This window comes from Oratosquilla oratoria, chromosome 19 (genome assembly GCF_046742065.1).
Source record: "Oratosquilla oratoria isolate Oo_2021 chromosome 19, ASM4674206v1, whole genome shotgun sequence".
In the NCBI taxonomy this organism is placed as follows: Eukaryota; Metazoa; Arthropoda; class Malacostraca; order Stomatopoda; family Squillidae; genus Oratosquilla; species Oratosquilla oratoria.
This window is the reverse complement of record NC_134795.1, coordinates 46,911,583-46,936,797: the sequence shown is the minus strand read 5'-3', so window position 1 is coordinate 46,936,797 and position 25,215 is coordinate 46,911,583. Positions and strand designations below refer to the sequence as shown.

The window sequence follows — 25,215 nt, the reverse complement described above, 5'->3', positions numbered from 1 at the left end:
CAGTAGTGTGGGCTGCTGTCCCCCTGTTTCCTTTTGGCTTGTTACGAGTAGAACGTACCTTGCAAGAACCTAATTCGGTCTTGCCACTTAAGTTTATGCCAGGTGATAAACTTCATGATACCTGTAAGGCCTTTAGCTTATTCTCGAGTTAACTTGCCAGGCTCTAAGCAGGTTTCACTTATATATATATATATATAGAGTACGGAATCTTTTAAATTTAAACCATGGCTAAGCAGAGTGATTTCAAAGCGACTGAGTTTGTGGGTAACCCAGAGATCCAAGAATTCAAAGAGACTAATATTTGTAAGGACGATTTAAAGTATATAGCAAAGACCTTCAATATCTCTTTCAAACCTGACTTAAGGAAAGATGAGCTACGTGCTCTAATTCTAGCTCACTTAGGGGATAAAGATGTCCTCGAAGCTTCACGTTCGTTACAGACTTCAGATCCTAATCTATTACTTGAACTAGAGAAAGTGAAGCTAATGTCTCAACAAATGCAAATAGACTATGACAGAGAAGAAAGAGAAAAGGAGAGAGAAGAAAGAGAAAAGGAGAGAGAAGAAAGAGAAAAGGAAAGAGAAAAGGAGAGAGAGAAGAAAGAGAAAAGGAAAGGGCTCATGAACTTCAACTTAAGCAATTAGACATTCAAAACAATGCCAACTCTCCTAAAACTAAGACTGATTTGCTGAAGTATGTCAAGCTTATACCTACATTTCCTGATAGTGATCCTGAGTCTTTCTTTAGGGAATTTGAATCCACAGCTCTACACTTTGAAATTCCTAAACCTGACTGGGTTTGGCTTATTAAACCTAAGCTGTCTGATAAAGCACTTAAAGTATGTAATAATGTGGACGATAACACTAATTATGACGAGGTTAAAGTAGCAATTCTAGCTTCGTACTCAATCAGTACAGAAGGATACAGACAAGCATTTAGGTCACTTAATAAACTTCAGTATCAAACTTACCATGAATTTGCCTCTGAGAAATTAAGGGGTCTTAAGAGGTGGTTAAAGTCAGCCAGTGTTAATACTTTTGATGAAATTGTTAATGTTATAGCATTAGAGGAATTTATAAGAAAGATTCCCTACTCTATCAAAATGCACCTCATCGATAGGGGAGAAAATGACCTGATTAAGGCCGCACAGTTGGCTGATGTGTTTTCCCTGGTCCATCGTTCGCCCACCAGGGAGAGGAGAGTGCTCCAGCATAATGTAAAGTCTAATAGTGGGTTTAAGGATGGTGAGCTGGTAGATCAGAGTAATTTAAAAACAAATCTAATCTGCTCATTTTGTAAAAGACGTGGACACCACATAAAACAATGCCCAGACCCTAAATGTAAAGTGTCACAAACTCCTGCTCCTATCATTTTGAGTGACACTCCCTTAACGCATAACCCTACTGATGAGTTAGAGCGAGAACAGCCAAATTTGTTCCCTAGTTGTGCGGTAACCCGATCCCAAAAATTAAAAGACACACCTACACATTCACCCCTTCCTCCTCCAAGTGCTATTCCACAAATATTCACTGAACAGAGTTTATTAGAAGCACAACAGAATGACACTACTCTAACTCCCTTACACTCTAAAGTAGTTCCCAAGGAAGATATTCTACATCCTCCATCATTCTACTATCATGATAACATCCTCATGAGACTTTACAGACCACCGCAATTATCAGATGATGACACCTGGGCAGAATGTCACCAAATTGTATTACCCACCAGCTTGAGAACTCCTATAATGGAAGTAGCTCACCAAGGTCTCTCAGGTCATTTAGGAATAAGGAAGACATATCTTCGCCTTCTGAATGAGTTTTATTGGCCTGGCATGAAAAAAGATGTAGCTGAATTTGTTAAGAATTGCCACCCATGCCAGATTGTTGGGAAACCTAATGAAACTATACCACCATATCCATTGCAGCCTATTAAAGTACCTTTTGAGCCTTTCAGTAAATTAATTATAGACATTGTTGGACCTCTCCCAAAGACAAAGAAAGGCAACCAATACATTCTCACCACACTTTGCCCAACTACAAGATACCCTGATGCTTTTCCTCTTAAGAATATCACTGCTAAAACTGTTGCTAATACCCTCACTAACTTGTTCACGACCTTTGGAATCCCAGAAGAAATCCAATCAGACAGAGGTAGCAATTTTACCAGTGTTCTATTTGCAGAAGTTCTAAAGCTGCTCGGTATTAAACAAACTCTATCAACAGCTTACCATCCTCAGTCGCAGGGGGCCTTGGAACGTTTTCATCAGACTATGAAATCTATGATTAGGAAGTTCTGCTGTGAGGAAGACAGAGATTGGGATGAGGGCCTGCAATTTCTTCTATTTGCCATAAGGGAAACACCATCAGAATCCCTAGGGGTCTCACCTTTTGAGTTGCTCTTTGGACGCAAGGTAAGAGGACCCCTCAAGGTCATCAAAGATCATTTGATCTCCTTACCTTCTACAAAGTTAGTCACGGTAAACAATTACATTACCTCTCTTAAATCTAACTTGGATAAAGTTCGTTCTTTTGCCAAAACTAACCTAGCTCATGCCCAGTCTGTAATGAAGACTAACTTGACTCAAAAGCCTTGGTCAGAGAGTTCAAAGAGGGGGACTTAGTCCTGGCATACATCCCTATCTCTGGTTCACCTCTTAGCGCTAAATATCATGGACCATACAAAATTTCTAAGAAACTATCAGATTCTAACTATGTAATTTCAACACCCGACCGTCGCAAGGCTACCCAACATATTCATGTGAACCTAATTAAACCATATAAGACCACTAGCCCACTACTAGACTATGAGAAACAAGTGTTAGCGGTGAATACTGTACCTAATGTTATGTCCTCATACACCTAATAATGCCATGTACATTAATTTTGACAAGATTTTACCGAACATTGACTCCCATCCTACCGATAATTCGCATATACTTGGTAACCTAGTTCCCTACCTTAGTCATCTCACGAATGAACATGCCAATGATGTAACTGAAATCATTCACAAATATGACTCTCTCTTCAAAGATGTGTCCGGCATCTGCAACATTGCCACTCATGACGTGAAGCTTGTACCTGGATCTTCTCCTATTAGGCACAATCCTTATAGAATCCACCCCCAGAAGCGAGAGCAGATGAGGAGTGAGGTCAACTTCCTGCTCGACCACGGATTGGCCAGCCCGAGTCAATCCCCCTGGGCTTCGCCGTGCCTGCTGGTGCCGAAGGAGGGAGGTCAACTTCGCCTGTGTACGGACTATAGGAGAGTCAACTCTATAACTGTTCCTGACGCATATCCATTACCCCGCGTTGACGACCTAATTGACGAGGTGGGAACAGCCCAGTACATTACTAAAATAGATCTAATGAAAGGTTACTATCAGATACCTTTAACAGAAGAGACTAAATTTATCTCTGCTTTTACAACACCATTTGGCCTCTATCATTATAATGTCATGCCCTTCGGAATGAGGAATAGTCCGGCCACCTTTCAGAGGGCAATGAACTACCTATTGCAAGACTTAAAGGGTGTGGGGGTGTATTTAGATGACATCTTGATTTTTTCTCATGACTGGCAACAACACCTCCAACAGGTAGATGCTGTGCTATCCAGATTATGCCAAGCCAACCTGACTGTCAAACTCTCCAAGACCAGCTTTGGAAAGGCTACAGTGACGTATCTTGGACATGAAGTTGGGCAAGGCATCGTTCGACCCAAGACTGCTAACATCTCTGCTGTCATGGAGTACCCTGTTCCCGCTACCCGGAAGGCGCTCATGAGGTTTTTGGGTATGGCAGAGTACTATCGGAGATTCTGCCCGAACTTCGCCGAAGCTGTACTTCCTCTCACCAAGCTGACCAGCGGTTCTGTTCCATACAAGTGGACACAAAATTGTCAAGCCGCGTTCGAACATCTTAAGGCGATGCTTACAAGGGATCCAGTTCTACGGTCACCAGACTTCACTAAACCCTTCGTTCTCCACACCGATGCTAGTGATGTCGCTATTGGAGCTGTACTTCTCCAGGAGAACACAGACACTCTTCACCCAGTGGCCTACTTCTCTGCAAAACTAGACGTCCATCAACTCAACTATTCTACTGTAGAGAAGGAGCTACTGGCTATAGTGGCTGCTATCAAGAAGTTTGAGTGCTACCTTCAACCTAGCATAAAACCTCTCAAAATATACAGCGACCACAACCCTCTGACCTTTCTACACCGTAACAAAACTTCGAACCAAAGGATGCTTCGGTGGTCTCTGTTCCTTCAACCATTTAACATAGACATCCACCATATCACCGGATCCCAAAACGTGTTGGCCGATACCCTGAGCCGTATATAAACCATCTTATTCTCACTCACCGCCTCTACATCCCGATGTGGCGGCGTCTTAATGGTGGGGGAGTGTAAGGTATACCTCTACTAACCACCTATTACCACCTAACAACCACTACGACACTTCTGAATCACACCCCGCCACGTCGCACCATGTTTCATCGAGCCGGCTTCAAACCCTCGAAGCACCTGAGGTTTCGACTCTCTCCTATAAAATGAGGGTTCACCGCCCCATTAGTCAGTCTCAGCTGTAAGCTGAATACACTCGCTTCTAACCTGGTGTTGGTGGACGAGAGACGATATCGGACTACTCATCATCCCTTCGGTGCTGGTAACGTAGGGCGTTGCGGAAGGAACCAAGTTCTCTGTGTACTCAAGTTCTTAATTTGTTCAAGTTCCTAGTGGTCAAGTTGAATAGTGTTAAGTTAATTTAAGATAAGTCTAATTTAATGTTAAGTTTAATTGTATTTGTTGGGAATGTCAGTTGGTAATAAATATTGTTAAATGTTATTGTATGCTTTAAATTCATTCACTTCGAAATGTTATGTATGTTCCCCCCTTAGACTAACTTTGACGTACGTAACAATATATATATATATATATATATATATATATATATATATATATATATATATATATATACACACACACACACGTCGGGCTAACAGCGAAGATTGGATCTCCGGAAAGAAACACAATTTTTATGGATTACAGCGACGAGGGAGTGTTGTATTAGTAGGGAAGGGGAAAGCTCGTGGTGTAGTGCGCAGGTGAAGAAAAGGGAGAAGGGGAGGCATTATTAAGGAAAATGGAAGGAAATGAGAAAAGGGACGAACGGGCCCCGGAAGTCAAAAGGGTTGTCAACGAAAGGTGTGCAGAATACACAGGCGAGGTAGAACAGGGGAGCAGAGATATCAAAAGCAGAAATATGGATAATATCAGGTCAATGGAAAGAAAAGATAACTAGCTTTTATGAATTTAATGAGGGAGGTGATGAAATCCGCCCCCGATTAGTAAATCTAGAGGAAAACATAAAGGAAATGAACAAAGCATGGGAGGTTAGGTTTAACCAATTAACACTAGTTACACAAAGAGTTGATAAACTGGAAGAACTAAAGAAGGAGAATCAAAACCTAACTAAAGAAATAGAAAAATTAAAAAGACAGCTAAAAGAAGTAAAGGATCAGAATGAGGAATTAAAGAGAAATAATAAAGATAATAAAGATTTCATAACGAAAGAGGTAAGTGGTTGGAAAAAGTACAAGAGAACAACAAAATAGAATTTAGAGATATAGTGAAACAACATATGAAAGAACAAACTAAGAACACAGTTATTAAAGTGATGAGGGAGAAGGGAAATATAGTAAGAGAGTTAGCGGGTAAAAAGAAATGTATAATTATATTGGGGATGGAAGAGAAGCATAATCAAAATAGGACTACAAGAGTAAAGGAGGAGAAGGAATAAGTAAATAAGATATTAGAAGTAGTTCAAGAAAATGATCAGGAAACAGGAAAAAAATAAAGAAATATATAGATTAGGAAAATACAATACAGATAAGACCAGACCAATTAATGTTAAATTCAAGTCACAAACGACATCAGAGAATATCTTAGCAAAAACAGAGAAACTAGCAAAAAGTGATCAATATAAGCAGGCGTGGATAAAAAGAAAGATAAATAGATAGGAAATAGAGGATGAGAAAGCAAAAAGACTAGAAACCAAGAAAAAAATGAGAATATCATGGGAATTGTAGAGACAAAATTGAAAGCTCCACTACCACCCAGCAATGTAGGACACGGTGCATATAATTACTGGATTAGAAACAGAGAGGTAAAACAAGGAGGTAGAGTTATGTTCCTGACTAAGAATGAATATAGATGTGAGGAATCTCGCATATGGAATGAATAAAGTAGAGATGATTATGATGGAAGTGGAGGACAAGGATGGGAAGAGCAGGAAGATTGTGGTAAATTATGCGCCTCCTAAAACGGCTTCATGGGAAGAAAGAGAACACAAAAATATGTTAGAAAACACAAGGATAACACTAAATAAGATAATGGAAGATGGAGGGAGAATAGTTACAATGGGTGACTTTAACTGTAAGGAAATATGTTGGGAAGAGATGACAGTGAAGGGTGAAGACGACCTATGGGGAAATGTACTACTTGTTATGATTATAGAACATACAATGACGTAATGAATACAGGAATATACTAGGTATAGAAATGAGGAAGAACCATCGAGACTGGACCTTATCAGGTCCAGTCTCGCAATAGTGAACAGAACTTGATATAGTGAACAAGATTGAATATAAGACACGAATAAGTAAAAGTGACCACATTTTGGTTAAACTGGAACTAAATGAGTAAAAATACATGGAAAAGATGAACAATATAGAAAGGGAAGATTAATGTATGGAAAAAAATGACAAAATAAGAGAATTCTTTTATAAAGCAGACTGGGAAAGGATACACAAGGAGGAAACAACAGTAGAAGAGAAATGGAATATTTAAAAAAAGAATTATAAAGGAGTGGAAAAGTGTGTTCCAAGACAAAAACAAGAAAAAGGATATGTAAAGTACTGGTACAACAAAAGATGTAGGGATTTAAAAGACAAAAGGGATAAAGCTTGGATAAAATGGAAGAAAGACAAAAGACCTGAAAAAGGGAAAATATATATTAGTTATAGAAATGAATATGTACAAGTGTGCAGAGAAGAAAAGAGAAAACACGAAAATGATGTCATAGAAAAATGTAAAGATCAACCAAAACTACTTTATAGATTTATAAACAACAAACTGAAAAACAAAAGAGAATTAGAGAAACTACGACAAAGAGTTGAATAAAAAGAGGAAATAGAAATGGCAGAAATTATAAACAAGCATTACAAATCGGTGTTTATGACGGAGAACATACAACATAGATGTGTCGAGTGGGAGGAGGAAGTCACCCTATGAAATATATAGAAGTAACAAGGAAAGAAATAATAAATCACTTAAGTAATTTCGATGTCAGAAAATCGCATGGACCAGATGAAATGGCAAACTGGATTTTGAGAGAATGCAGGAACGAACTAACAGACAAAATACATAGTCTAATAAGCAGTTCAATGAACGAAGAAAAAGTTCCAGAAGATTGGAAAAGAGCAAATATAGTACCAATATATAAAGGGGGAAACAAGGAAGACCCTACTAACTATAGACCGGTCTCTCTTACAAGTACGATAACGAAAATTTGTGAAAGAATGATCAAAAGTAGATGGGTAAGCCATATGAAAAAAAAAAAAAAACTAAATCCAAGGCAATTTGGATTTAAGCAAGGACGATCATGCGTCACAAACCTATTGAAGGCTAATAGATATAATACAAGAAAGATGAATGGGCTGATTGTGCATTTCTAGACCTGAAAAAAGCCTTTGATAAGGTGCCACATAAGAAATTGCTAAAGAAATTAGAAACTGCATGAAGAATGCAGGGCAAACTGCTGAAGTGGATAGAAGACTTCTTGCATGAAAGAAAAATGAGAGTGGTGATAAGAGACAAACATTCTAATTGGGATGAAGTGGTTAGTGGAACAGTTCTAGCCCCAATAATGTTTGCTACATATTTTAATGATATGGATAAAGGAATTGAAAGTTATATGGGCTTCTTTGCGGACGATGCAAAATTGTTGAAAATTGTGAGTCGCTGCAGAGTGATCTTAATAAAGTATGGGGATGGAGCAGGAAGTGGGAGATGGAATTCAATATTAAGAAGTGTGGTATAATGGAATTTGGAAGAAGCGAAAAAAAAAGAATAGTGGGATCATATAAATTGGCAGAGGAAGAAATTAAACAAAGTAGAAAATGAGAAGGACCTGGGAGTCATTTTTATGAATAATATGTCCCCTGAGAAACATATAAACACAATTTTTGGAGAATAATAATAACAATCAAAGTGGTATTTACATACCTGGACGAAGAAATGGTGAAGAAAATACTAGTCACTTTGATAAGACCAAGAGATTGGAGTATGCAGTAACAACGTGGGCACCAAGTTCAAAAAATATATAACAAAATTTGAAAGAATACAAAGACCAATTACGAAATTGGCACCAACACTCTTAGAACTATCATATGAGAAGAGACTAGCAAAGAAGAGAGAGAGGAGACTTGATAACTATTTATAGAATCATGAAAGGCATAGAAACTATTGATAGTGAGGATCTAACCAAATGGGATAGTAGAGATACAAGAGGACACGGAAAAAAAGATCAAAAGAGACAGTTATAAAAGAGACCTGAAAAAGAACAGCTTTCCCCACAGAGTAATTGGCGTTTGGAATAACTTGATGAAAATGTGGTGTGTGTAAAAACGATACACGAATTCAAAATGTCTAGATAAAACAAAATATGAGGACGGGACACCACGAGCATAGCTCCCCTTCCCGTAAAATACAACTAGGTAAACACACACACACACACACACACACACACACACACACACACACACACACACACACACACACACACACACACACACACACACACACACACACACACACACACACACACACACACACACACACACACACACACACACACGCGCGCGCACGCACGCACGCACGCACACACACACACACACACACACACGCACACACACACACACACATACGCAAACACACACACACACACACACACACACACACACACACACACACACACACACACACACACACACACACACACACACACACACACACACACACACACACACATATATATATATATATATATATATATATATATACATATATATATATACATATATATATATATATGTATATATATACATATATATATATATTTATATATATATATATATATATATATATATATATATATATATATCCTCTCAATCAAGACCCTCCCATAAGCCTTCCCAACTACACTTAACAAGCTAATCCCTCTGAAACTCCTCCATTCCTCCGGCACTCTACTCTCTCTCCAGCAAACATTAAATAACCTCACCAGCCAGTCCACCATCACTGTACCTCCTTGTTTTAGACATTCTGCATGGCATCCATCCAGACCAGGTGCCTTACCTACTTTCATCATCTTAACAACTGCCTTCACTTCATCATTCCTTATTTCTTCTCCATTTTCCTCACTCATCACGGTCCTTCACATTTAGCAACTCCCTAAAATATTCTGTCCATCTTCTCCTTACTGCCTTCTCTTCCATTATCATCTCTCCATCTGCACCTTTGACCTTTTCTTCTCTACTTGATTCGCCTCCTCTTTCTCTCTGAATTTCTTTCCAAAACATCTTTTTATTACTTTAAAAAATTCCTGTCATACCCTTACCCCATTTCACATATGCTCTCCTCTTTGCCTCCTTTACCTTGTGCTTTACTTCACTTTTCTTTTCTTTGTACCTCTCATATGACTCCCTCGTCCTATTTTGTAACCAATCTGTGAAAGCTCGCTTCTTCTCTTCTACAACCTTCTTTGTTTCCTCATCCCACCATTCACTACCCTTTCTTCTATTTCCTCTCATCCTCCTTGTTCCACACACCATCTTTGCACACCTTGTGACTCCCTCCTTGAACTATCCCTATTCCTCCTCCATTCCTAGCTCTACTCTATCCTTCACTCCCTCCCACTCCTCTCTCAGCTTCTTCTTGTACTTCTTGTACTTCTTGATTGAGAGGATTAGGAGAGGAACAGAGGGAGTAATTGGTGAGGAACCATGTGGATTTAGGACAAATAGAGGTTGTGTGGATCAGATTTTTGTGGTAAGACAGATATGTGAGAAAGCTATAGGAAAGAGGAAGGAAGTTTTTTGGGCTTTTATGGATGTGGAAAAAGGCTTACGACAGGGTAGACAGGAAGGCACTGTGGGAGGTTTTGCGGATATACGGAATAGAAGGAAAGCTTCTAGGAGCTGTCAAGAGTTTTTACGAGAGTAGTAGAGTATGTGTCAGGATTAGATATGGAGAGAGCGAGTGGTTCGAGGTAAAGGTGGGACTTCGTCAGGGATGCGTTATGTCGCCCTGCCTATTCAACTTGTACATGGATGGGGTGGTGCGAGAGATAAATGCAAGGGTGGTGGGTCAGGGATTGGAGATGGTTAAAGAAAATGGAGAAAAGTGGGAGGTGAGCCAGCTGTTGTTTGCGGACGACACTGCGCTTGTGGTAGGATCGGAGGAGGGATTGAGGAAGTTGGTGACAGAGTTTGGGAGAGTATGTGATAGAAGAAAGCTGAAGGCAAATGTGGGTAAAATTAAGGTGATGAGATGTACAAGGGGTGAAAGTGGCAGCAGACTGGAAGTGAGCATAAAGGGAGAGGGTCTGGAGGAAGTGGATAGTTTTAGATACTTGGGTGCGAATGTGGCAGGAAAAGGTGGAGTGGAGGTGGAGGCAGAATGTAGATTGAGAGAAGCGAGTAAATGCCTTGGTGAATTAAAAAGTGTAATGAGGAATAGAGATTTGGGAATGGATGCTAAGAGGAGACTATATGAAGGAGTGATTGTGCCAACAGCACTGTATGGGGCAGAAACATGGAACATAAGAGAGGAAGAGAGGAGTCTGAATGTATTTGAGATGAGGTGTCTGAGAAGTATGATGGGGGTTACTAGGCTAGATAGAGTAAGAAATGAGGAGGTGAGGAGGAAAACAGGGGTGGAAAGGGAGTTGGGAGAGAGGGTTGATGAAAGAGTATTGGGATGGTTTGGACACATGGAAAGAATGAGCGAAGAAAGATTAGTAAAAGAGGTATGGAAGGCAGAGTGAATATGAGGGGACGTCCTAGGATGAGATGGATGGATGGGGTGAAGGGGGCTTTAGGGAAGAGGTGAATGTCTGTTGAGGAAGGACGGAAGAGGACAGAGGACAGGGGTGAATGGAGAATGGCTGTATATGGATGATGTTGTGATGCATGAGGTGGAGAGGGGGGTCGCCGATTTAATGAAGCGGCCTTACTGTGGATGTGCTATGACTTACGACAATGTCTCTAACCCAGGGCAGTAGACAAGGTGCAGGGATGACCCGTTATCCAGGAGGTGCTAAGATAAGAGGGAGGGTGGAGGGGAGTGAAGTGTATTTAGGGATGGAACATGTGGGAATGATTTTATGCCTTTTTCTTTTTGGCTACCTCCCTTGAAAGGGGGAAAAGGCCTTGGTATATGTATGCACACACACACACACACACACACACACACACACACACACACACACACACACACACACACACACACACACACACACACACACACACACACACACACACACACAGACACACACACACACACACACACACACACACACACACACACACACACACACACACACACACACACACACACACACACACACACACACACACACACACACACACACACACACACATATATATATATATATATATATATATACATATATATATATGTATGTATATATATATATATATATATGTATACATATATATATATATACATATATATATATATGGTAAATATTTAGTTTCGACCATGGGAGGAATATAGCAATACAAAATTAGATATTAATTTTGTAAATTAAAATGTATCAACGTAATATGCAATGTTGTGTGCGGAAATGAAACAAAAATACCTTGCTACAAGCTAAATATGCTAATGAACGAAGTCGGTAGCATAGGATCGGGACGCCATTATTGTTATGGTAGATACCGACGTCGAAAAAATGAAAGGATGATGAATTCGTCTAAGGTAAACTAAACTAAACTAACCTAACCTAACCTAACCTAACCGGTAAATCTTTAGTTTCGACCAGGGGAGGAATATAGCAATAGAAAATTAAATATCAATTTGTATACTCCGCAAGCTGAGAGAGTGGTTGAAAAGCCCGCCAACGTCTCTCACGACGACGACAACGAGGACGAGCCGGATGACATCTAATTTGCAGGTAATGATTTATTAAACACTGGTTAGGTTAGGTTAGGTTAGGTTAGGTTAGTTTAGTTTAGTTTACCTTAGAAGAATCTATCATCCCTTCATTTCTTCGACGTCGGCATCTACCATAACAAACATGGCGTACCATTCGTCTTACACGACTTCGTTACTTAAATGTGTTTTAGCACCTTTTTTGTGTTTCATTTCCGCACACAAACTTGCATATTACGTTGATACATTTTAATTTACAAAATCAATATTCAATTTTATATTGCTATATTCCTCCCATGGTCGAAACTAAATATTTACCATTCATATATATATATATATATATATATATATACATATATATATATATATATATACATATATATATATACATATATATATATATACATATATATATATATACATATACATAAATATACATATATACATACATATATATATACATATATATATATACATATATACATATATATATATATATATATATATACATACATATATATATATATTAAAGTTACCCGTTCTACTTCTTTATATTCTTTGTGTAAGGCTTAGAAAGTTCGTTTTCTGTAAATACTAAGGTTTTTTAAGGAGTAACTTTTATTTTTGACCTACTGATACGTCTCTGATTTTATAACAGTAATACCTACTACTATACATTATATATATATTTCTAGATTTCGGTATTTTACTCGTTTTTTAACGTTATATACCCTCAATAAAAGAAGTCATGAATCAGTCAATCATTATGAGTGAAAGACTGAGTTTTCCTGTTATTTGCAAATTTCCATTTAATAATTTACAACTTTAATATTTTGATTTTACAAGTTGAGATACAAATTTAGAATTTCCATTGTACGGAGTTTCTCTGTTAACATTGTAAGAACTTTTTTTATTTATTTATTGTGACAATTTCTGCATCAGAGAATGTAGTAATGTCATTATGAGTGAAAGACTGAGTTTTCCTGTTATTTGCAAATTTCCATTTAATAATTTACAACTTTAATATTTTGATTTTACAAGTTAAGATACAAATTTAGAATTTCCATTGCACGGAGTTTCTCTGTTAACATTCTAAGAACTTTTTTTATTTATTTATTGTGACAATTTCTGCATCAGAGGATGTAGTAATGTCATGGTTGACAAGCACTATTAACTTATTGCATTCGTTTCCAAACTTGTTTTACACCCTGGAGAAAGGGACATCAAGTTTCTCACCCTAATCTCAAAACAGTGTCAGTATTCACTATATTTGTTTATGTTAAATACAATAGATATTAGAATTTCATTGTCTTTGAATTTACATAGTACGAGTATATTGTATAGTATGGTATGGTGTCCTTTATACAATGTTCTGTTGCAATGTGTTCACATTTTCTCGGTTCTCTCTGTCTGTCTGTCTCTCTGTCTCTCCTCTCTCTCTTCTCCCATCACCACTCCAGAATTATCTTATTACCTTTCAGGAAATAATTCACCCTCCATTTGAGAATCACTGACGTAGTGAAGTAGAAACGATATATCAAATTCTATGTAGGATTCTAGAAAATGTTCAATATAGTACAGCTTCCGGCTCGTTGAAGAAAAAAGAAAAAAAGAAAATGCTTTATAGGTAAAAACCGCATCTAGAATTTAGAACGCTGTCTTGTACATTTTCAGGAAGAAAATAACACAAATTGGACTTGATGCATCAAGAGTATTTATTATGCAAAACTTATATTATCTAAAAACATTTCTTGACTTTGGCGTAGCTAGATATTCCCTTGAACAAGATTACGAATAAGACAACTAAGAAAATATCGTACCATTTTTTTCTAATGAAATAGATGAAAATCAAATATATCATATGTCAAATACAGCATATTCTCACTGCAATGAAACAGAACATGAACATTCTCAGCCTTCTCCAGCTGCAACACAGGACCGACAGTCAAGAAACATCTACCACGTCAAAAGTTAAATCTATAACCCAGACTTAAACAAACTAAAATTTAAACATGAATATTGTTTATTCTATAAAACGTAATATCTTACATAACAACGTTTCTTGATTTAAACAGTACTACATATTCCCTTTGCTAATGTGTATACAAATAGGACAATTCACTATTTACACGTATTTCATTCGAATAAGGCACACACCACATCATAACTAAGTATTCCATCTTCATTTCCCCATACACACAACCATGCAGAGACGTGTGCGTAGTGTAGTGTAGTGTAGTGTAGTGTAGTGTAGTGTAGTGTAGTGTAGTGTAGTGTAGTGTAGTGTAGTGTAGTGTAGTGTAGTGCAGTGCAGAGTAGTGTAGTGTAGTGCAGTGTAGTCCAGAGGTGACTTGCCTGGAGTGTGGAAAGAGATACGGGTCAAGAATTGGGCTCCATAGTCACCTCCGCTGGTATCAGCGACAAAGACCTCAGCATTACCATACAGCTTCACTTAAGGCATCGCACTTCACCGGAACACTGTCGTCGTTTATCACTGTATATGAGTGTGATATATGCAATTTTATGACGAATTTCATACGCACGAGACACACTGAGGACACTAGACGATTGTAGTGTCAAGGTTATATCAGAAAGATCATAATCCTACCTCCCAAGAACTAAACCTGGACCTTCATATCAACACAGTCTAACATGGAACGTCTAAAATGCAGCGGATTTGCTAGGCAAGGAACCAAAGGGTTTTCAATTTGTATCATAGATGGAAAACTGCAGGGTGGTTCTATTTTCTTCGTGTATAGTGACAATTCTTAGGCACTTTGGCCATACATAGTGTATATATCATTTTAGGGAATATCAAACATTTACAAAATTTCCCTTCATTCTGTACAAAAATTTAGTGTTGAACTGTCTTGGACGGCATTCCTCTTAATATTTCTTTATGTTTGCTAGGGAAAAATGAACTGTTTTTCTTCTTTTTTTATGAAAAATAATCATGCAAGTCTGAGAGTACCTGCAGATCATTGTCACTGCTTTGAAAGATTCTTTGCTTTTTCCTAACCAACAGCTACTGCACTAAACGTATTCATGAACGTCACATGAATCAAGTATTCTGCTCTGAACAAGAACTGCAGGAAATTTTTATTCTTATTTAACTGAGGGATGACCTACCTCCACGACTAAAGAATCGAATTTTCTCTTTTATAGACGCCTTCAACACAGTAACCTTATCAACTGATTCTGATTTAATTTCAAAATATTTTTTTCGACCGAGGAATGATCCCAACGCCTAGAGCCTCGATCCCGTCAAGAGGAAGCCTGTATACGGAGCGATGTGATAACAACAACAACAACACGTATCATATTCGATCTGGGTAAATACTTCCTAGATCGATAAATACTGTTGATATTCAAGGCGTGACTCCCGTCCAGCTCCTAAGAGTTCTTGGCAGCCCGGAGGTTGTCGAATATGATCTTGCACATGTCGCTGAGGTCATACTGGTGTTTCCAGCCCCAGTCCAGGCGGGCATCTGTGTCATCGAACACCTCTGGCCAAGTGTCGGCTGGAAATGGGGAAGAGAAATAGAGACCATGTCAAAAAAAATATATATATATATATATATATATATATATATATATATATATATATATATATATATATATATATATATATATATATATATATACATATATATATATATATATATATATATATAAAGAAATGATTAGATAAATCACAGAAATTCCTAAACAATGTTACACCACGTTTAAAGGAACTCAGGTATACATAATTGTATCCAACCTTTTAGAGTGAAGAAGAATCTCTCAATATTATTCCCCTATGACTGGTAAGAGAAGTTATATGACAAAGAAGAAGCTAAATCATGTTTTGTTTTGGCTTTTTTTTTGGGGGGGAGGGGATTACATGACCAAAAAAAAAAATAGTTACGCATCTTTTTTTAAGAAAAATATAGGACAGTAGTGAAGATAATCTCGCCTTCCGCTCGCATAACCTCAAGTTACATAACCAACCATAGAAATATCAATGAGCATATCTGTTACATGATAAAGAGACGCGATTTTTCAAGAGAAATATAGGACAATAGAGAGGAATATCTCGCCTTACTCTCACAGTCCCTTTAGCTACATGATCAACCATTGAAATAACTACGAACATGCTCTAAACCCACCAATGGATTGGCGTGAGTCTGGGCGGTACGATACTCGGAGATTCGGCGCGTATTTTTTAACCTCGGCGACAATCTCCTCGGGCGTGAAGCTCATGGCCGTCACGTTGTAGGTCCGACGCCTGAGCAAATGCTCTGGTGCCACAAGCATCTCCCATAGAGACCTGGGCATGGAAAGAGATTGTGCATGAAAAGAGGTTGTGCATAATAAGGGTTGTACATAAATGTTGTGCATGGTTATGCATGAAAAAATTGTGCATTGAAACATTGTGCATGAAAAAATTGTGCATTGAAACATTGTGCATGAAAAAGTTTGTGCATGAAAAGAGGTTGTGCAAGAAATGTTGTACATGGTTGTGCATGAAAAGGTGCATGAAAAGGGGTTGTGCATGAAAAGAGGTTATGAATTAAGAGACAGATGAACATACGCATTATCAGTAAAATGTATTCCTAAACCTTTTCCCCATTATAAATGAGGTGGCTTAGCCTTAGAGTATACCCAAATTAACTCTTATTTAATGAACAGGAATATTTGGATATTCATGAGAATGGTGGCCCAGCCAAAGAAGCCATCCATTACATACACATGAAAACCCTTTTAATGCTCCTACCTTTTCATCACTTCGTGCATGAAAGGTTATCCCTGTCTTCCTCCACACTACGGTAGCCCAGAATTAGGCAGATTGTAATGGCTAAACTTAAATGTTAGCAAAACACCTGCCATAATTCCTCACTTCTCTCATTCCAGACCGTTATAGTATGAAATTCTTATCCAGTTTCTTTGAATTAATCAAAACATTCGTGGCTGACTGAGTGAGTGCTTCTTTGCATGTGGAGTCTTGCTTTATAAAAGTGCCTTTAGTTATTACTATCTGGTTTATCAATGATATTAAATACCCTAAATGCGACCAATGCACAGAAGATACAGGGTGCATTATATCACACTGTCCTACTGTCACTCTATATAAAGAACACAAAATCTATTTACCGAATGACTTATGGTAAACCTGTGGCCATTATTAATTTCTAGGAGTCCGCGGATGATAGATTTATTGAATTATTTATTTTGAGATAAAAAAAAAGGCTCACCTGAGGCAGTCGTCGATGTACATCATGGGGATTCTGGTGTTAGGTCTCAGATAACACTCAAAGTCGTTGTCTTCTATGGCATCTTGGAATATCTGCACCGCATAATCTGAAATATGAACATAAGAATGGGGGAGATTGCCAGTTCCATATCCATTACCGTCATCGTCTCTACCCATAAAGATATTTAACTCATTAGCGCCCATGGTCTCCAAAACAACCAATAGTTTCAGCTCTCACTACATTCATTAATCACTCTACTGGTATGTCCATTCTTGCCTATTTCCGTCTTAAACCTAAATTTGTCCAATTTGTTCAGCAGTGGACTCAAGATGGCTGATTTGATCTGATCTGATTTAATTTGATTCGATTTGATTTGATTTGACTGAGTTCTACCTTGCTGTCTTTAGATGATGTTTTATATGAATCAACCATCACCCTTCCCAGGTCACTAGGGTCGGATGGCGACAGCTTCAATATCAAATGATCCTGGGAGGATTGAGAAAACGAGCTAGTTTTATCCCAGCGTTATGGGTAACCCATTTGTAAACAGGTTATCCTCTCAGTGCACTGATGACCTAATCGGAAGCGTGTTGGTATGCTTCGCATTTGCTTAGTTGTGGGTTCAAATCCCGCACTTTTTTCTGATTCCAATGTGTGACTGTGTCACCTGCCCTAAGAGTCCCCCAAGCGCATGATAGGACAAAGTTTCTCATCACCTTCTTCTTGTTCCCTCGTGACAGAAAAACTCTTCTAAACTGAGGAAAGTTTAAATGCTTCAACCGAGATTGTTGATCAGCTTTGTATTTATCAACCAATACAGACCCACGGGGTCCGCTGAGCTGGGCGAAATTGTTTGAAAATATTGATAAACGGGAGTCAAAGCAGGGAAAACATCACGATAGGGCGAGACTTCCATCAAGATTAGGGTTAAGAAGCAAAAGAAGATGACGAGTATAGTTCGTGAGTTAATGACAAGACAAAAGTTAATTCATAAGTACTGTGTATGTATTTGTGTATTCACCTCGGATCTGCTGCAGTCTCTGTCGAGACAGTGTGTGTGTGTGTGTGTGTGTGTGTGTGTGTGTGTGTGTGTGTGTGTGTGTGTGTGTGTGTGTGTGTGTGTGTGTGTGTGTGTGTGTGTGTGTGTGTGTGTGTGTGTGTGTGTAAGTAAGTGTGCCTGCGTGTGCGTGCGTGCGCATGTGTCATTTGTTATATATTATGCACATGTATGAATGTGCATAAGCGCGTACGTTTGTAAGTATAAGACTTTATTTTATGCGGCACACACACGTAGAGTCACGAGCAAAAGCTTTGATTACCCGAGTTTTTCATTACCAAATTCAAATTCTTTGACAGCTTTTTTTATCTATTCCAAAAAATTACCTAACTTTAAGCTAAATATTACACAGGAAAACATAGCATGTACTCAACAAAAGAAAATCACATTGGCGTTGTGAGAATTGTAGCGTGCATTTTTTTTTTTTTTTCGTGACAGTCGTCCTCAAGTTGCGTCTTTTCGACCTTACGCCGGTATAGAATGTACAGTTTTACTTGCCATTTTGGCGATTATTCTTGTATTTATGCTTTTTTTTTTATTACAGTTTCATTTTTGTAATTTTCTGTACTCTAATTACTGTACGTTTTCCCTTTCATTTCTGTATGGCCTTGGTCTGTTTCTTTATATATACGTTTGACTTTAGGGTCCGAGGGAACAGATCTCCAACGTAACTCGAGGACATTTTGTATATTGAAGTACTTGTGTACCTGTGGTTCCTCCTCCGGTGTGTGAGTCCGATGAAATCACGCCAGGGAACCGAAGACATCTGAAGTCAAGGCCAAACTTGTAGAAGTAGTACTCTCCCAGGAGCTCAGCATGGACCTGTGGAAGATCGAGAACATTGAGGGAGTCAACGAAAGGAGTTCCACATAAACAAAGGATTTAAAACTCACCAATTATAAAGGAAAGGGCCCAATCACAACATTCTTTCTTTTTCGGAATCTATACTAATACTTTCTCAGACTCGGTGTTGAAGCTCCCCTATCATAAGGAGAAAAGGCCCAGTCAAACCACACTTTTCCTCTGACTATGTATGACAAAAATACGAAAAGAGAAGGTTGCTAATCCCTTTGCCACCCCCACCCCCGGTTTCAGTTGCCTTTTACGACACACCGAGAGAGAAGAGAAGAGAAGAGAAGAGAAGAGAAGAGAAGAGAAGAGAAGAGAAGAGAAGAGAAGAGAAGAGAAGAGAAGAGAAGAGAAGAGAAGAAGAGAAGAACCTAACCAATCCGTTTCATTCACCTTCGAGACGCCGTAGATGGTCCTGGGACGCTGAACTGTGATGTTGGGCGTCGGGTTCCTCGGAGAGTCCGGCCCGAAGGCTCCGATGGTCGAGGGGACGAAGACTCTAAGGTTGTACTGCTTGCTCAGCTCCATGATGTTGTGCAGACCCTCGATGTTTACCCTGCAAGAAGACAAGAACATAACAACATATGAATGGAGGAAACTGCAAGAGACCACAAGGCCTGCACAAGGCAGCCAAATGCCCCTTACCGCTTGCCATCTCTATCCATAAAGTTATCTAATCTTCTCTTGAAATAACCAATCAGACAAGGCTTAGTTTTTGTGGTTTGTGGCCTTAGTGTGGCAGTCTACCCGTGTGCGTTCTGTGTGTGTGTGTGTGTGTGTGTGTGTGTGTGTGTGTGTGTGTGTGTGTGTGTGTGTGCGCGTATGTGTGTGTGTGTGTGTGTGTGTGTGTGTGTGTGTGTGTGTGTGTGTGTGTGTGTGTGTGTGTGTGTGTGTGTGTGTGTGTGTGTGTGTTTGTGTGTGTGTGTGTGTGTGTGTGTGTGTGTGTGTGTGTGTGTGTGTGTGTGTGTGTGTGTGTGTGTGTGTGTGTGTGTGTGTGTGTGTGTGTGTGTGTGTGTGCATTTAAATGAACACAAGCACAATACACATGCAAATGAACCCAGGCGGTCCCCTTAAGTTGAATAAAACAATCGAACAGCAACCAAAATAAAGTCCTTGAATACAAGTATGTACTATGGAATAGATCAGTGGTGGCAGTGATGTCTTTAATATAATCAAATCCAGTAGTTTTGGATCTCACGATTAGGAGTGGACGCCTAATCTGAGGTCCCGGGTTCGAGGTTCGAGGATTGTATTTGCGTATGTGCGAGCATGTACGAGTATGTACGAGTATGTATGAGTAAGTACAAGTATGTATGAGTATGTATGTATGTATGTATGTATGTATGTATGTATGTATGTATGTATGTATGTATGTATATATATATATATATATACATATATATATACATATATATATATATGTTTATATGTGTAGGCCTATGTGTGTATATATTAGATATGTACATGTATTATGTATGTATGTATGTACGTATGTGTGTGTGTGTGTGTGTGTGTGTGTGTGTGTGTGTGTGTGTGTGTGTGTGTGTGTGTGTGTGTGTGTGTGTGTGTGTGTGTGTGTGTGTGTGTGTGTGTGTGTGCAGACCTGTTCAAAAAACAACTTTTTCATATTTCCATACGTTACTGTACTTTTTCCCATGCTTTTTGACCTGAAGAAGCAAAAACTTACATCTATGTTTATGTAAAATGTATGGAAGCATTGTCGCATGGGGGCTGAAATTTTTTGCTATCTTACCAAAAGAGCTTTGGGGAAAAGGGGAATGTCTGTTGAGGAAGGACGGGAGAGGACAGAAGACAGGGGTGAATGGAGAATGGTTGTATATGGATGATGTTGTGATGCATGAGGTGGAATGGGTGGGGGGATGGGGGTGAGGTAGTATGTGTGAGAAAAATTTGACGCAGCCCGAAGGGATTTCTCCCCGTCTTCTCCTTTTCTGCATGAGGGGACTGAGCGGGGGGGGGGGGGTCGCCGATTTAATGAAGCAGCCTGGCTGTGGATGTGCTGTGACTTGCGACACTGCCTCTGACCCAGGGCAGTGGACAAGATGCAGGGATGACCCGTCATCCGGGAGGTGCCAAGATAAGAGGGAGGGTAGAGGGTGGAGAGGAGGGGAGTGTATTTAGGGATGGAATGGGTGGGAATGGTTTTTATGCCTTTTTCTTTTTTGCTACCTCCCTTGTAAGGGGGAAAAAGCCTTTGGTATATGCATGTACCAAAAGGGCTAATGCTGAAGCATTTCTAAGCATATTTTGTGGTATACTTTTTTATCTACCCCAAACAGAGCAACAAATTAAGTACCATATGAAAGAATAGAATCTACTCTACATATAGCATCCGTTAGAATTAATTAATTTTTCCCTGTAACTTATAAAAGATATGAAATTGTTGAAAATCCTGACGTTTTTGCTAACCTGTACACATGGTTTTTGTATGGATGTTTGAATTTTTAATAAATTTAGACCAAAACTCATACATAATTTCAGCATTTGATTTCATATTTCATAGTAACAGAAACCTATTAATGACGTTGGGCAATAATGAACAATACAAAAGCAAGGCCAGTACAGAAACGCTATTCAACTCAAGAAAACTTTCCACAAAATACTTCACAGTGGTATTAAGCAAGGAGCTACGAGGACACACAGTTAATGTCTCAGAACCTTCACCTGCAGTCCAGAAGCAAGCATCAAGTCGGCCGTCCACCAGATCATCTCGCTGAAACTTTCCTTGGCGGATACCCTTCAGCTTGCATCAGTGGTACCCACATTCCCACCAACAGACAAGCATTCTAGCACTTCCTTTATCTCCAAACTTTACCAGAAAATACAGGGAAGCCCATGGTTGAAGACCTCGCCTATGAAATGGTTGAAGCTATCATCCTGGTAGATGGCTAGGATCAAGACGATGAATAGACAGAACTGCATAAAGCTCTTCGTAAAACTCCATGACAAACACAGATCACTGATGTAGAGTAAAGAAAGAGTAACTGACCCTGGAGGAAAGATGAGTGCATTTGTCTTGGAATTGGACAGCCTGTTCGACATAGGAGCTCCAGATGTTGTCCAGGATATAGAAAGCAACCAGGGAGAAAAAAGATGAGGGCATCAAGTTCTACCAGGACCAGAGGACTGATAGGAAAGGTCGCATGGCTGGCTGGCCATGAGAAGATCTTTGAGACAAGATTCCAGCAACAAGTAGGCCGGACTGAGAGGCAACTGCAGAGGCAAGAACAAGGTAGTCATACTTTCATACTTTTACTAATCATACTTTTGAGTATCACAACAAGTTGGAAGTTCTACATGCTTACCACATTTTACAATTTCTCATGCTTACCACATTGTATAATTTTGCAGTTTTACATGGATATCACATTGCATGATTTTGCATCTGCAGAAGAACAAGAGGCAGTTACTCATGTGGATGACATTACCTGGGGTGATTCTAGTGACAGTGACGCTAACACAGAGGATATGGATTACCAGCAGCCTCGTCCTAGATGTTCTTACCAGATGTTCCCAAGGAGAGTCATGGAATGTGGTGCCATCTGCAACACAGCTGATCGTCTTGGCTGGTGTGACAAACAAGTTACTACCTTAGTTTCTGCCACTTTGAAATCTGGTGGGGCTGATCCGGACAAGTTAATCATTCCTAGATTAACAAAACGTCATAACAGAATGCTATCCATGTACAACATCAGTCAAAGCTACATGGCGGAGTTCAATGAGGACCATTCCCAGCTTGCTGCTCTACAATGGGATGAGAAGATGCTGAGAGACATGGGGGCTTACAGGTGTCATAACTCCCCTTGTTTTTGACACTACATCCAGTAACAGTGGAGTACAAAGGGGAAATGCCAAAATGCTTGAGGAAAAGCTGAGCACTAAGGTGTTTTACCTGGCGTGCAGACAACACATTCTGGAAGTGCTAGTTGTAACAGTCTGGGAAAAGCTATTATTTGGCAAGGTGAAGAGTCTAGAGAATCCCTGGTTCAGACACTTTAAGAATATGTGGGGGAAACTGACAACAGACACCCCTAAAACCCTAATGATCAGAAGCAAATGGCTCAGGAAAAAGAAAAGGGATTGTGAGGAAATACTTCATGACATCCTCACACCTGAGAAGCCACCGAGGGCTGACTACAAGAAAATGGCTGAGCCCACAGTGATTGTTCTTGGAGGCACACCTCCCCGTGGGATTCACTGGAGTCGACCAGGGGCCACTCACCAGGTCAGATGGATGGTCAAGAACTTGTATTCCATGAAGATACTGATGTTTTGTGACCAGATTGAGTATGATGAAGCTGAAACGACTCATTATCTTCCTGGTGCTGTTCTACACATTAATGTGGATGATATCAATATATCACAACAAATTATGTCGTAGCACATTGGTAAAATAATACTGATAACCCACTTTAGGAGAAGAATAAGCGAAAGTATAAAAATATGTATATTTCGATCACTAACTGTGATCCTCTTCGGCTGAAGAGGATCACAGTTAATGATCGAAACATACAGATCTTTATAGTTTTGCTTATTCTTCTCCAAAAGTGGGTTATCAGTATTATGTCAATATATGTTGCGGATGCCCCTGTGAATCATCTTCAGCTCATCCAGATCATGTTGAGATACAGGAGATCAGACCCAGAGGATGCTGAAGCAGTTTTTCAGAAGATGGAAAATCACAAGTGGTACTTGACACAAGAGGCCGTGCCATTCACGCTCCTCAGCAGCAGGCTGAGTGGCAAACAGAAACAAAAGATTGCTGCCCAGCTGCATGATACTCAGAAGCCAGACAGCTTCAGAAGGGGAAAACATGTGTTTCAGAAGGTGACATTCTAGACCACACCACTAAATCTCATTGATCCAGAATCCCACCTTCTGTTAGACATCACCATCATTGAACCTGACTGGCTCCTGGATCGGGTTGAATCATGGCCAGAGAAGGAGGACTACAAGAAAGCTTTGGAATATGTGAGAAACTTCAGAGTAGTGAATGACATCGCTAAGCGTGGAGTTAAGATGATGAGTGATTTTGCAAATGTCATCACTAAAGATCTCAAGCAGAGGAAATATCTCCTCCATGCTATGGAATACAACAGACCGCGCTTCGTAGGCTTCAAGAACTAAACACTTAACAAATGACTGTGTAACATCATTTTGATACATATAATCATGATTATTTAGATAGTATCAGTTGATGGTTTGACTTGCAAAATCACGCTTTCCACTTTGCATGATATATGTCAAATGTATGAAATTATGTTATTTTTCTGTAAATAGTATAAATAACATGCCAATTTTGTACAATATTAATCAGATTGTACACGTTCAAAAGAGCATTAAAAATTCTTTAATTCTATAACTATTTTGTTGCTCTATCTTGTTCTATGTAAAAACTATGTCTCCAGGTTAGTAAAAAAGTCAAGATTTTCAACAATTTCGTATATATTAAAAGTCACGGGAAAGTTAATCAATCCTAACGGTTGATATATGTAGAGTAGATACTGATCATTCATTTGGTGTCTAATTTGTTGCTCTATCTTGGATAGACAAAAAAAAATATGCCACAAAATATGCTTAGAAATGCCTTAAACTTTATAAACAACCACTAGGGACCAGATTTTAATGCTGATGTAACAGTATGTAAACTAAGCCATTCATGCATCGATATCGTGATTGCTTGAGTAAGCTCTATTGCTTAAGACGTTGTAACAGTCTTTCTAATTGGAGAAAGGATGGACGAGGAGAAAAATGTATTGGTTCACGGGAGTAGAGTCACGCCCTTAGGGGAGGCACTTTGATGTAACAATAAAGATCATTGGA

At 39.1% G+C, this 25,215-nt stretch overlaps 2 protein-coding genes across 2 annotated transcripts in view; one reads left to right on the top strand and one right to left on the bottom strand.

The window, feature by feature from the left end:
- The first annotated feature begins 224 nt into the window (after nt 1-224).
- On the top strand, nt 225-2,620 carry LOC143035618 (uncharacterized). The gene is made up of 2 exons (XM_076202485.1): nt 225-476; nt 680-2,620. The coding sequence occupies exons 1-2, from the start codon at nt 225-227 to the stop codon at nt 2,618-2,620; spliced, it is 2,193 nt and encodes a 730-aa protein (XP_076058600.1).
- Nucleotides 2,621-13,927: 11,307 nt separating this feature from the next.
- The window catches only part of Tdh (L-threonine dehydrogenase), a 75,555-nt gene continuing 64,267 nt past the window's right edge, over nt 13,928-25,215 (bottom strand). Inside the window, exons 5-9 of the mRNA XM_076202951.1 lie at nt 19,765-19,927; nt 19,230-19,344; nt 17,466-17,571; nt 16,380-16,540; nt 13,928-15,752 (exon numbers count right to left, since the gene is read on the bottom strand). Of these exons, the coding sequence (XP_076059066.1) occupies nt 15,625-15,752; nt 16,380-16,540; nt 17,466-17,571; nt 19,230-19,344; nt 19,765-19,927 (673 nt within the window). The 3' untranslated portion in view covers nt 13,928-15,624. The remainder of the gene's footprint in view (nt 15,753-16,379; nt 16,541-17,465; nt 17,572-19,229; nt 19,345-19,764; nt 19,928-25,215) is intronic.